Source organism: Brassica napus, chromosome C2 (genome assembly GCF_020379485.1).
Source record: "Brassica napus cultivar Da-Ae chromosome C2, Da-Ae, whole genome shotgun sequence".
Classification (NCBI taxonomy): Eukaryota; Viridiplantae; Streptophyta; class Magnoliopsida; order Brassicales; family Brassicaceae; genus Brassica; species Brassica napus.
The window spans coordinates 21,644,479-21,659,577 of record NC_063445.1 but is presented as its reverse complement, the minus strand read 5'-3'; the positions used below and the strand labels follow the sequence as shown (position 1 = coordinate 21,659,577).

The 15,099-nt window shown below is 34.4% G+C and overlaps 1 protein-coding gene across 1 annotated transcript; it reads right to left on the bottom strand.

The window, feature by feature from the left end:
* Positions 1 to 362: 362 nt before the first annotated feature.
* LOC106359382 lies at positions 363 to 3,392 on the bottom strand. The gene is made up of 7 exons (XM_013799095.1): positions 2,493 to 3,392; positions 1,624 to 2,346; positions 1,321 to 1,524; positions 1,136 to 1,210; positions 938 to 1,027; positions 678 to 848; positions 363 to 605 (listed from the first exon to the last, which is right to left on the bottom strand). The coding sequence occupies exons 1-7, from the start codon at positions 3,390 to 3,392 to the stop codon at positions 363 to 365; spliced, it is 2,406 nt and encodes an 801-aa protein (XP_013654549.1).
* Positions 3,393 to 15,099: the final 11,707 nt, after the last annotated feature.

Genomic DNA, 15,099 nt, shown 5'->3' with positions numbered 1-15,099 from the left:
TAACACGATCCACAGCCTACAATATACACATAAATAAGAACGAAAACATATAGACAACATTTATGCGAAGCAGTAAGGGTTATAACGTACCTTATACGAACAAACACCGGTACAATTGAACACATCATCCAAAGAAGCAATGGAAATGACTGACCCGAGGGATGGTGCATTTGATCTGAAGGAAAGTGCTAACACAGTTAGGTGTTTATTTCATAAATATACAATACTATATCATATGGAATATATAGTTTTCAAATGGAATAGCAATCATGAAATGTTTTCCACTTACTTTTCCTCTGCCATTATCTTCAAAAATGCCTCTCTTTCAGCTGGGGTTGGAGGAGTAAATGGGGAGAAGCCACCTATAAATGTGGGTTTTTCTTGAGGCGAGGCTTTGGGTTACTTGGCTCAACCGACACCTTTTTAACCCGTTTAAGAGGTGGAACATTATCATCCATTTGACGTGGCACTTTCTTGTTTCCCTCTTTCTTACGGACGGTGGGTGTAGGAGGAGTGTAGCGTTTGGTACTTGTATGCGTACGTCTACTGAAACGTCTGCCACCATCTGCTTGACCACCGGCTGCATCAGTGTTCCCTCGTCCAACCTATTAACATAAAGTTATCAAATCTGCAAACAAACTTAACATACGAGCGGGAAAGATGCTAAAGCATTATACCTGAACTTTAGTAATTGTAACATCATCTTCATCCACATCCTCACCCTTCTTCCCAACAGCAGCCTCACCGCGATCGTCATGCACACCATCAAGACCCAGTTTCTCCGGAATGACATCTGCTGATGTCTGAGGTACATCAGTTCCAGAGCCAGTAGAGGGTCGGAGTGGATCCTGGCAATGCAAAGCAAATAGAAAGGAATTAATTGCAAAATAGAGTAGATATATAGATTTATGTATGCAATATAGTATAGACAACTTACTTTATCAACGCCGGCTTCTGATAGAATTTTATTAACAACGCCAGACAATGGGTCATCAATGCGGCATTCCGATGATACATTCACTTGGTCCTAGATAGATTAACCACATTTGTCAATTTAATGAGCCAATATACATTATTATAATATTAAGACAAAGCCGACATTTTGACTGCTTATCACGTTTCTACTCACTCTTACCACATCAACACGAGATGGAGGATTGGCGGCATCAGCATTGTCAGGGGATGCGACGTTTACCGAAGGCGAGGGATTCTAAATTAAAATAGTATGGAAATGTCAGTGACCAATATCAATATGAAAAGGATCTAATTGCATAAACTGCATAGAATGGTATAAAACACAACATAATTTAAAGGACAAACCTCCATGTTTATGGGGTCATGTCCAATGTGAGCATCTCCCCTATGCTCACCCCCTGTCTCAGCTCTAAATTCGACTCCATCAGTTGAGTCGGTCTGTTTACCCGGAGATAGTCCTCCACCCCTTTCTCCTTCATCCAGATTCTGACCCAAACCAACCGAGGCGGTCCCTGTTCCTGCAACATCCTCTCCATCTCGCTGTGTTGACTGGAGAATAATACAAACAAGGAAAAAGAAATGGAATAGTCTGGTGAGCTTATGGAATGGCATACTATATAAGAATAATTTCATTGTATTGAGACTTACAACGAACTTTGTATGGGTACCCATACCATCAGGAGCACCAGTATGTGTAGTGGGTCGATCGGGATTAACCTCTGAATTGTTGAAATCATCATTCTGACCTGGGAATGGTGACGAATGTCTCTCAGGACTGAACCCATACGTTGGTCCCATATCCGCACCTCTAAGCCGAGACTTCAGTAACTGATTGATCTTATCAAACTCCCCTGTGACCTTACTTTCCAAATGGGCAATCGCGGATGTAGCTGCTTGTAAGTCGGTTCGAAGGCCTCCCACTTCAGAATTAAAATGGCCCTTCAAACTCAGAATATAGCCCTCATACATTGCAATAACCTTCTCCTCGTATGCGTCAGCTGCACGCCTAAGTAATGTTTGGACATCAAAATGGAAACTCTCACCACCATGCGGGGCACCCGAGGGGTTAGCTGACGATTTCCCTCTCGGATCTCCAGGGTAACCACCACTCTCTACGCCACCATGATGAGCGTTATCCTTTTCAACCGGCTCGGGAACATTTTCATCACTTGACTCCGAAGTTTGTGCATGACCCTTCTTCAGTTTAACCTCATCCGCTTTCACACCACCTGACCAAGTATTATGCTCAAATGGGTAATCATCGTCAATCAAAGCAACCATGGTATCAACACTCGTATCTTCCTTATCTCCCAACCCACGATAAAGATCCTCACCCTCTTCATCTGTGCTAATCAAAGACCGTACATATGCCTGCGACACAAATATACGGTAGAGAAAGTAAGTAGTCACAGTATGGTCAAATAAAATCAAGTATAGGTACATGGAAAGGAAATAGTATGATTTTAATTGACATATGGAATGACATATATATGAGATAGTCAAAAATATTGACTAACCTGTCCCAGTTGATCAACCGTCTTGGCCGAGACAATGTTGACCACCACCTTTCTATCAACAACCCTGCTGATAATTTCTTCGCTCGACAGGGTGGAATCTGCTAGAGGATCCGCACCGCCAGTCTTAATAATGATAGAAGGACATGCAGTCACAGTAACCAATACCATCGCATGGGTAAATCCTTGAATGGCCATTGTATCCTTCACATAATTAACAGCAGATCTTGCTTTTGTACTTCTAACAGTCAGTATAAATGACTCCCTGCCCCATGGATACTTCATGAAAGCGTCAAGATCACCAAGCATGCTCACTATTTCGGGTCTGATTTTTGTTGTCCCACAAGTTGGACACAGAATCCCTTCCACCAATACCAACAACGAAAGCCGCAAACGGGTTAACCGATCCTTGTATTTTTTACCCTTCACAAGCCGCTCCATGATCCATCCAGGTGTGGGCTTCTCCTCCCCACGAAATAAATCATCCCATATTGACATAGATGATTTGCCTTTACCGGATGCCTTCCCTCGCCCAATACCTTTCTCGGCGGCTTCTCCAGTTAACCCAACGCCGTCGCCACAGTTCAGTCCGGTGACCAGAGCAAAGTCTTGTATGGCATAGCGTATCGGCTTTCCAACGAAGATCCACCAAAGTTCATACTCCTTTGCAGTTAGCAACTGACGTGAGAGGCAGTAATGGAGGAACATTACTGAAAAAGTATGCGAACCCATCTGCAAAACTCTCCGGAACTGCGACTCATTCAACATTTCCAAGTCTTCTTCCTCTAGTGCACTCTTTATGATGTCAATCCACCGTAGGTTGAAGTAGTTATTAACCCGTTTCCGCCCTGATGGTTCTGAACCCGCCTCAAACATTCTCAGAGGAAGACCTAATTTGTCCATTTTGTCACTGCCAAGCATGAAAACAATACAACCCGTAAGACTAACGGAGACAGTAAATACAGTAGCTACGTACACTACTATTCTATATACATATAGAATGCGATTCCAGCTAGTGAAATGGTATAGTATGTGCAGAAATATGAAGTAGAAGAGTTTGCAAACTTAACAAAAATCAATTACAATTCAATATAGTCATATATTGTACAGAAAATTACGGATCAAAACAAAGAAACCAAAAAAATGAAAACGATAGACAGTGAAATGGGTTTCATAATCCTCTATCTAGTATTGATGTAACCGATTTCCGTTGCTATCTGATACTAAATATCTCTCCTTACCGAGATGGCAATAACAAACTCTATAGAATGAAAACAATACCACACATAAAAAAAGAGATTCACAATAAATGGAATAGCAAACGACATTACTATGTTATTCACATACTATATTGCAATTGAAAATACGAAAATGGTCTAGTATGGTCAGTTTTATGAAATATCCTAAGTCCCAGAGTGAACAATTAAACCACTTTATATTCAAAATCCTATTTTCGTGTACAGATAATGACGGGTGAAAACCAAATAAACAGAAAACCGAAAGCGACCACGCAGTAATCACAGTTACAATCTTCCAAACAAAGGCACGGAATCGATTTTTGTTTCTATCTGGAATTTACTACCACGTGCAAAGACCAGTAAATCGATACACTACATAGGAGAGATAGACAATTAAAGCTCTCGTATTGTTGAAAAGAACAAAGAAACGGAGAACAAGACTCAATTCCGGTCGGAGTAACTGGAAATTTCGACAAAATAGAAAAGTAAAATCGAACTCACGGGAGTACCGGATGCGATCTTGACGGAATAAGAACTGTAGAATGCCTTCCGGGTTCCGATTCGTCGGTGCGTGAAGTAATATCGCGGTGACGAGCAGTTTAAAGTCTGGCAACACACAACGTGAATTTCGGGTGGTGATGAAAGAGAAGAATAGTGTTTAGTTTACAGAGAAAGGTATGGTAAAGTAAAAAAGGATTATGTGGGGTAACGAAGCGCCACGACAGTTTAGTGAACAGTTAATTTTTTTTAGTTAATCTTTATTTTTTGCCAGTTACTCCCGGTTAATCTGTAGGTTACGGTGTGGCTCCTCCGTTTCTTGCGCTGTATGTGTTCTTTTGGCTTAGTTTCACAGGTCCTAAAGTGGTTCATCTTCGGCTTTGATTTGTTCCGTTGAAGCGCTGGTGGTGAGAGTGTAGAATAGAGGCGGCGATTTGGCTTTGGCGACTTTGTTGCATCTGTGGGAGATGATTCTCAAGGCTAGTTTAGCTTGAGGATGTGGTCGGAGGCGAACTTCTCTGACTGCCCGTAGAAGCTCATGTGCCGCTAGCTGTATCTTGTTGTTTGAAGTTGTCTCGTTTTTGTGTTAGTCTTCGAAGAAGCTGTAAATGCTACCCGCGTTTGAGGTTTTGAGGGCGGCCTTAGGTGGTGATGCTCGTGGCTCGTGGCAACGACGATGAGGACTCAAGATCTTAGAATCTGTGTTAACAACACAAATGTCCGAGCTTTAGGGTTTGAAATCGGTGTTTCTACATGTTGGATCTTCTAGTTGCTTAGATGTGTCTTGTTGACTGTGACCATTTTTTGGTTTCTGTTGTTATTTAATCTTAGTTTTAGATTTTAGCTATTCTGATTTTTTTGTTTTCTCTGTAATTGCTGTCATTTTACCAAAAAATTAAAACTAGTATAAAATTGACATTTTACCCAAAAAAAAGAGTATGACAGAGGTTGAGTTGAACATCAACTGCACATGTTGTAACGTACAAGATTGACTATTAAGTCATCTTTGTAATGATCTTGATAATCTGAAATTTGTAAAAACCAAATTGATGATGTTTCGAATAATTGATTGATTTTCACATGAAATGCAATCAATTTTTTTCACTTAGATATTGCTTGGGTTTATGATACGATCATTTATCTAACACAATAAGGTCCTTTAATTCTTTTTTTTTTTAGCGTTGGATAATTATGCTATTACAATGATGAAAAATATTACAGACTATTCTACAACCGACAATTCTATCTGTCGTATTTAGATTTACGCCTGACTGCATTACATGAGCTGCCCTATGAGATCCACGCTTAACGGTACTCCTTGCGCCATACTGCAGATATCTTGTAAGCCTTTTCTCCCTTAATTCGCATAATTCCGCTTTTTCCAGGAATTGAAACCCAGACCTCCTAGTGTAGAAGCATTAATGAACCAACCATTCGTCAAACCACTGGACCAAAGAGACTTCCATAATCCATTAATTCTATATGTGTTATATAGTTTTGGGATAGGCGTTTCTCTCTTGAAGAACCTTAAATTAAACTGTAGAACTTTTATATTTTACATGGTAGTTCCAATTGTTAATTAAAAAATTAATTAAAAACATAAATATTTTTCAATATCTTAAAATTATACAATTAAAATATAATATCATTTTTATAGTAAAACATTACATCTAAATGAAAACATACAAACTATATCATTAAATTCAAATAATTCAGGTGAAAATATACATTCAAGTGGTGCATTCGAATTTGACATTGTAATGTATATTTAATTTTTACTCCATTTATATATGAAATATGTATATATATTTCACAAGTTCTTATATTTCATGCATATGAAAAAACCAAAAAATTATTAGTACAAAATCTAAAACTAAAAAAATGTTTTACAGTCGACCATGTATGGCTTTTGATGAAACATATTAAAAAGTTTATAGATAATGTCAACGTTGACATTCTTGACATTCTTCAAGATACTCATAATAGTGAGAGAAATATCGCCGGTTCTCATACATTACAATTTCCATGAATGTCTTTGTTTCAATCAATTTAAATAGTACGACGGTAGATCAAATTCATCACAATGCCACAGAGAAAAACTTTTTAAAAACAAAATTATCGAAGGTTAGTTCACCCGTTGACAATTTCATTTCATCAAATAAACAACTTCTTAATTTTTGAAAGGAAGTGCATCAATTAGAGAAAAGAGTTATAATATACCTCATTTACGTAGCAAACTAAGGAAAAAAATATCCCTTAAAGAAATGCACGAAGAAAATAAAATTTAGACTATATTTTTTATAATACTATCCGTGTGTTTATTTGGTATGAACATAAAAGAATGATCAGAAAAACAATTCAAGGAAAAAAAAAAGAACACCAACAGCTGCTTGCACCAAATATTTATGGACACTATCGGGTGATTTAAGAGTTTCATCTTCAAATTTAACTGAATATTAGTACTATTGAAATATTTTAATTTTTATGAAATATTTCTTTTTTTTAATTTTTTATCTTCATTTCATGTATTTTATATTGTATTTTTGATGTAATATTATTTTTATATAATATTTTGTATTAAACTTTCAAGGACTAGCATAGAAAAAAAAAGTTAATAAAATTATTAAGAAGATACATAGTAGAAAGACTAAAAATATAAAATCTCAAATATAAAGTTTTGAACAATAAAATCTTATATTTGAGGTTTTACTGTTTCAAACTTTAAATTTTAAAGTTTTTTATATTGTTTCTGAAATATACAAAATATTATATTCGAAATTATAAAGTTGTTTTTGGATGTCATTCAACATCTATCTATTTTTCTATTACCTCAATGTATCAACTATCAAGGATAACAATATGCTACAGAATAATTATTCTCTCCTAAATGCAACTAATAAAATGATTGATAAAGTAGTAAATAATTTATATATAAAATTATTATATAAATTTATATATGATATATAATTTGTTATTTCTGGATAATATAGATATATTATATTTATAAAATATATGCAAATTGGTTATATATATATATATAATTTTAAGTAATTATATATAATTAATTTGATTTTAAATGTGAAATATATCTATTATAAAATAATAATTTAAAATTTTTATTTTTAAAAATATAAATTTATTTTTTGGACATAAATATAATTTCTGATATTATTAGATAAAATAAACTAATTATATAAATTAATATGTAAAATTTTATATATTATAAATGCAAATGTTTTACGAGAATTTTAAAATGAAAGCATTGAATAAAGAACATCTGAGGAACATTTAAATCATCTAAATATTTTTGAAAATATTATTCTTAAATTTATTGATTGGATAATAAGGAATATGATATTTATGCTAATGCTTTACCGATAAAACCCATTGTTTAGAATATCGAGTCTCAAGTGTACAACGGTCGTTCATTGAATATTTACAGCAAGAAACTATAGTGTAAATGTACCTAATTTACATTAACAATGACAGTTTAGATATGCGTACTTGTAAGGATTCTATTTTGAAATCAATTTTTCTCTTTGTAAAAGGATTCTAATGTGAAGATTTCGTTGCATGTATACCATAACAGAAATGGTAAGCTTTTCATGTTTTCATATTATAAAGGGATTAAGCCCATTAAACCCAAGTTCATTGTTCGACGGCGTTGTTCCAAAGATAACCCATTTCAGATGCCAATATATAACATATGCTTAAAAAGAATATATATAGATTTAAAAAAAAAAATTATCTATTTTTTTTTTGTTTTTTGTTTTTTATTCTTAACCTGAATACCCCATAACCAAAGAAGTATCCATCCTGATTTGTTTTTGGGAGGTGCAATCCACGAATAAATCTTTTCTCTAGATATTCAAATAGATTCTAAGTAATGGATCCATATCCGCGTGGTCACATACAAAGAAAGGAATCCATCTCTAGTCTAAAACATCATATCAATTTCTTACCCAATGGAATCCACTACACCAGTTTAGAATATTATTTCTGCTTCATGTATTCTTAGCGGTGGATCCAATCTAGAAAACCATTTTTTAACACTTTCATTGATTAGAAAAGGAAAGTTACAACATAAGAGAACATCAAAAGGTAGGGATGTCAATTGATGTACTGGACCGCGGGCCTGGCCCGTAAGGGTTTGGTGCGGGGCGGGATTGAGCCACTTCATTCACAACCCGCAAACTAGCGGGCCTTGGGGGTGAGGGCTTGTGCGGAACCGGGTTTCAAGCGGGAAAGCCCACAGTCATCCGCGGGTTCCCTAGATCCCTCATCCCTAACCTTCACTTGCTTCTTCACCTGAAAAAAAAAGAGAGCTAGTGAAAGGCGATGTAAAACGAAATGAAGATCCGATGATGGCCGTTCGATGTCTGGATGTCCGACAGTGCTTCTGCTCACCACATCATCTTCGAGCTGCAGCAGAGGAGCTTAACAGAGAAGGCTCCAATAAAGTCGATTCTTCTTCTTCGATGTGTCTTCTATTCTTTTTCATGAGGTTCTAAACTTCAAAGATCGGACATGCATGTAAAACTTGTAAGCTTTTTCTTCCTCTCAATTCTGTTTTGGGTTTTGTTCTACTTCAATTCATAGTTCTTGTCTTTTTTTGGTTGAAAATCTCTTAAGAAAATGACTGTGGAACAAGATTTTGAAGCAGTGGACCAGTTCCTAGTAGGGATGAGAGTTCTTGCCGTTGACGATGACAAAACTTGTCTTCGTATTTTCGAGACCCTGCTTCACCGCTGCCAATACCATGGTCCCTTCTCTCTCTCTCTCTCTCTCTCTCTCTCTCTCTCTCTCTCTCTCTCTCTCTCTCTCTCTCTCTCTCTCTCTCTCTCTCTCTCTCTCTCTCTCTCTCTCTCTATGTTTTCACAGAAATCTAGCCTAAGATTTAGTTTATTGTCAAACACTATAACATGTAAACTTGATTTTACATGAACCCTAAGATCTTTAACATCTAGACTAATCAATAATATAACTATTAGATAGATTACGGAGTACCTCCATTCATTGTTGCGGAAATCTTCGTGAACGGTTTTGATATGGAAGATGAGTTCTTGATTTTCACAAGAACTTTGTGATTTCTCCTTGCCTAAAACCTTCTTTATGTGTTGAAAGATTTCTTGATATTTGTGGAGCTAAGACTTCTCTCCCCTTGCGTACACCTTTCTTTATGTGTTTCTCTTAGTTTTTGTTGAGATGCTTTAAGATGGAGTAAAGACATCTATTTATAGGTGGGGAGAGGGACCTAGCTTCCTCATCAAGTTTTGATAACTTTCTCACCAAGTTTTTCTTACTTTCTTGGCAAGTTTATCCTTTAATCTCAACCATCCATCAAAGTTGAGTAAGTGACAAATGTTTTGCTTAAGGTGACTCATTTCATTAGGATAAGACAAGTGTGAAGTGTTCTAGAACATTAGGTTCATACATTGAACTTGTTCTCTTAAGCATCTTCCATTAGACTTGTCCTTCAAGTCACTCTTCTCTTCTAGAACATTTGCTGCTTATACTTTAGTTAAAACATTAGGAAATAAGCTCCATTATTTACCATTTTATTGGTTACCAAGTATGCTTAAGGTTAACCTTCTCAATAAGAAATAGATTAACATAAGACCACATCATGAGAAAGAAATATTTATTCATATACATTCATATATATAATATTTCTTACATAACAATCCAAGTTTCAAACTCTTACTTAGTTTCACATGTGTCAGAAACGTCATTGGTTCTGTCTTTACATCTTTTGAGTTTATTGATTTTGAAACAGTCTCTTGCTCTGTTTTTAAAAACAAAATCTTTTTTTTGGGAACCATTTCAATTCATTTATCAGAATTAACATCGTTTATGGCTCTGAATAAGAAACCAAATCTTTAATATTCAGTTCTACAGATTCTACTTGATAAAGTACCTATTGGAAATAGCAAATCTACTCATATGAGTAGATTTTTTTAATGTGTGTTCCTCTTTAACATCATGTACTTAATCATTATTTGTAACTTTTCATCATGGAGTATATGGTCATTCATTGTGTTTTACTCATTGTTAAACTTACAACAACATGAGAATTTCCACCATTCATAATTTAGGATAACATGTTACTTACCCTAATTTCTTGAATGACCACTTCTTTAACTTTATGACTCCCACTAATGCTGCCATTCTTATAAAATCTGACATTATTGGTTTCTATTATCACGTACTATGGTTTGGACAATTTAACTTATATTCTTTAGATTTCTCAGGATAACCTATAATAAAACCACTGATCGTTCTGAAATCTAATTTATTTTCATGTGGATTATATATTCTTGCTTAATTGGACATAGTCATACTTTGAGATGTCTCATACTAGGTTAGCAGCTTTTATGCAGTTCAAAAGGAGTCTTGAGAACTGCTTTGTTGGTAACCTTATTCAAAAAATATACTGCAATACATAATGCATCTATCCATAATGATATAAGTGAATTTGCATAAATTAAACCATTTACATAAAAGTACGGTCATGCCTTTCAGCTACACCAATATGACATGGAGAACCAGGCTGTGTACTGATATAATTCTTAATTTTTGGAGAGATTTGGCAAAACGTCTGAGACATTGTCTATTTTCTTCATACTTGCCATAAATTCATTACTTTTAAATAACCTTATGATTTTCACTTTTATATCTTAATGCTTTTCTACTTTAATTTTGAATACTTGTAATGTATCCAAAATTGAGACTTTCATGCAATAGATATACATAACAATAATGTGAATAATCATCAATAAAGATAATTGAATACTTTTCATCTCCAAAAGATAAAACGTCAAAGGGTCTACAAATATTTGTATGTACAATCTCAAGAAGCTTTACATTTCTTTTGACTCATTCCTTAGTGTGTTTATTTTCTTATCCCCAATGCAATACATACACATTTTATGCCACAAGAAATACTGATCATTAGTACATGTTTTATATACTTTAATTTTCCTTTAATGTGCAAAACTAGATATGTTTTAAAAAATTGATCGGCCAGTGTTACCTAATATCGGCCATCAATTAATATTCTTGAATCAAATCAATTAGGGTTCAAGAACAAATTAAAACATCCATCTCTTTAAGTTGATTTAAAAAACCCAGTCATCAAGTTTTCTTAATAAAACTAAACCTTATGGGAAATATATGGAACATATAATGTTTGGAAAGAATCCAAACAAAATCCAATATTCATAATGAGGAGTGCCAATAGCTTCAACTATCACTTCGCTTTAATTCCCATAAGTACTTAGTGTACACTTGAAATTACGGTTTTTGATCGTAAATAAATCATGCACAGAATTAATTACATGTACATTAGAACCATTATCCACCACCATGTTTTAGAAGAAATATTATAAGAATAGATTCGAAAACCTTTATGGAACTTAAAAGGTTACGTTTTTTTTCCGAACTATTTTCTTCTTTTATCGCAATCTTTTTGAAAGATTTCAGACTTTTTCCTCTGTCATCTTTCTTTGCCTTTTTCTTCTCATTTACTTGATATCCATTATGGGTGGTGGTCTTTTATGACTTACTTAGGTCAAGCTCCTTGAACATAATAGACAACTTTAATACCTTTATGGACAAGCTGAAAGATAGGCCATTTCAATGCAATATTCATGCATAGACCTTATGTCATTATTCTTTTATGGTTCTAAGATTTGCCATAAGTTTTCCAACTAGGGATTTGGTTGCAATCTTAAACCGTCTCTTATATATTTAAGATATTTTTTTAGCTTATTTCAGCTGTCATAAGGAAAGTTTTAATGTTTTTAATTATTGTCATCTTAAGATCGTAATTCTCAGTCTATTCAATTTCAACCAAGCTTTATGGAAATTATTTTCGTCCTCAGTACTATACACCATTAGTGAATTTGACTCATTATTGCGGAGTGTCAAATTCAAGTATAGTACTCTTAATATATATGTGAACTCAACTTTCTCTTTTCATTCTGAGAAGTCGGTTCCGGTTAGGACTGGAATAGACGAGACTTTATATGACAATCTTTCAAAATTTTATAGTTTTGAGATACACAAGTTTAAATTAGGCTTTTAAACATAATCAACACATATATTTATTGAATACTTATGCCAAGAAATTATGGTGCTCCTGTGGGTAGCAGCCATATTTTCATCAATAATCATAGTATTCGAAAACATTTATGAGTGATGTATCGAATTACTCAGATTAAGTAATCTGTGGATATTTTATGAGTGATATATCAAAACACTCTATAAGTTATTTGATCATATTTTGTGTATATAGTCTACCTGTGGGTAACTACTTATTACTCAAAATATCAAATACTTATTTGAACAATAATTTTCATTTCGCAAATCATTTTAGAATAAAGTCATTGTGGTGATATCTTTATCCTAAATTTGCTCTTTATATGAAAATATTGTTTTATAAAATTATGCATAAATTACTTAATTTAATGTCTATACGATTTCTGTATAGAAATATTTATGCATTGATTAATTATCATTTCAGAGATCGAAATCGAATACATACATAAAATATATGATTAAATATTTCCGAAAACTCTCATCGGTTTTATACCGAAACTTAAACATTATTTTAGATCTAATTTTATTATTACTTAAGTATAGATCTACTTTAATTCTATAAATCATAAATCTATTATACTTTTCAGATTGGCTAGATGTTTATAACCATTAGCTCTGATACCATATGTAAACTTGATTTTACATGAACCCTAAGATCTTTAACATCTAGACTAATCACATAATATAACTATAAGAGAGATTACAGAGTACCTCCATTCATTGTTGCGGAAATCTTCGTGAACGGTTTTGATATGGAAGATGAGTTCTTGATTTTCACAAGAACTTTGTGATTTCTCCTTGCCTAAAACCTTCTTTATGTGTTGTAAGATTTCTTGATCTTTAAGTGGAGCTAAGACTTCTCTCCCCTTGCCTACATTTTTCTTTATGTGTTTCTCTTAGTTTTTGTTGTGATGCTTTATGATGGAGTAAAGACATCTATTTATAGGTGGGGAGAGAGACCTAGCTTCCTCACCAAGTTTTGATAACTTTCTCACCAAGTTTTTCTTATTTTCTTGGCAAGTTTATCCTTTAATCTCAACCATCCATCAAAGTTGAGTAAGTGACAAATGTTTTGCTTAAGGTGACTCATTTCATTAGGATAAGACAAGTGTGAAGTGTTCTAGAACATTAGGTTCATACATTGAACTTGTTCTCTTAAGTATCTTCCATTAGACTTGTCCTTCAAGTCACTCTTCTCTTCTAGAACATTTGCCACTTATACTTTAGTTAAAACATTAGAAAATAAACTCCATTATTTACCATTTTATTGGTTATCAAGTATGCTTAAGGTTAACCATCTCAATAAGAAATAGATTAACATAAGACCACATCATGAGAAAGAAATATTCATTCATATACATTCATATATATAATATTTCTTACATAACAATCCAATTTTCAAACTGTTAATTAGCTTCACATGTGTCAGAAACGTCATTGGTTCTGTCTTTACATCTTTTGAGTTTATTGATTTGAAACAGTCTCTTGCTCTGTTTTTAAAAACAAAATCCTTTTTTTGGGAACCATTTCAATTGCTCACTTTTTGCAGATGCTGATGTTTTATGATTCTTTTGTCTTAACAGATCACTCTTTATTTTGTGTTGGCAGGTTACCATATCTTTTAAAAAGGAGGATGAAGATCCTCAGAAGAACCAATATACTGAATAATTTTATGCTGGAGGATTAAAGGAATATGTTTGTTGGTTAAATACTGATAAGGTGAGAATCTACACACTGAAATCACGTTTTATAGATGTAGGAAGCATATTCATTATTTAAGTAGGTTAACATGACTAGAATTTTGTAAAGGTTATGTGATAGGTGATGTAGTGGTATATGAGTATTTCTCTGCTACTAAAGCTAGCGAGATAGCAAAACAAAGGTATTATTGAACTAAGCTTTGTGGCATTGATTTTGATAAGGCATTATTGAAGCTTAATGAGCTCTTCAACTTTCTTACACCCCTCTTCCACTTGAACATTCATAGATTAAGATACGTCCTTCATCTTGTTCCTACTCAGATCAAGAAAAAGACTAAATCACGTAACTGTTTGCTGTTTGGTCTTGAAGGATGCAGTAGCAGTCAGTTTGATAAAGAGGCGTCCCGCGAGATGGCCCGCGAAAGCCTATATGTTCTACGGTACGGGTTTGGGCAGACATTCCGAGGACCGGTCCGCGCGGGACATGCTCGTTATAACCCGCTCGATGACTAACCCGCCGCGGTACGGGTAAACCTGTTCGGCATCCCTATCAAAAGGGAATTACAGAGAAATGCTAAAAACAAAAAGGATCAGATCAAATCTATACATACCACAAAGAAAAGTTAAGGCTACACAAATATATGCCTTAACCAGCTACACAAATATATGCCTAACCATAAAGAAAAATCCATTGCAATGTAAGATTGAAACTGATCCTCTTTTAAACACTATCAGCAATAAGGAAAGCACCTTGTATATCACAGCGGTTGTGGAACTGAACACACCAATTTAAAAATATCATGAAGCTGAAGACAAATTCTCTGCGAGTATAATTTTAGAGAGTGCCATGCAGAGGGTTTTGTAACTGCTGATATTAGATCATGGTCTTCGCTTGCAAAAGTAATTGAGTCAAAGTGGAGGTTTGTAGACTATCAGTAGCCCATAACCAACTTTCATAAGATGCATCAAGATGGTTGCTAATCCCTGAGAAAGATCTCATGTTATGCATTAGGACCCGTCCTTCATTGTTTCTGAGAACCCAAGAATAACCACTTTTGTTTTTGATCTTGTTCC

Coding starts and splice junctions, on each gene's coding strand:
- LOC106359382 (XM_013799095.1), bottom strand. CDS start 3,392: ATGGACAAATTAGGTCTTCCTCTGAGAATGTTTGAGGCGGGTTCAGAA. Junction 2,347..2,492: donor CGGTTGATCAACTGGGACAG/GTTAGTCAATAT, acceptor TTTGTGTCGCAG/GCATATGTACGGTCTTTGAT. Junction 606..677: donor TTACAATTACTAAAGTTCAG/GTATAATGCTTT, acceptor TTATGTTAATAG/GTTGGACGAGGGAACACTGA.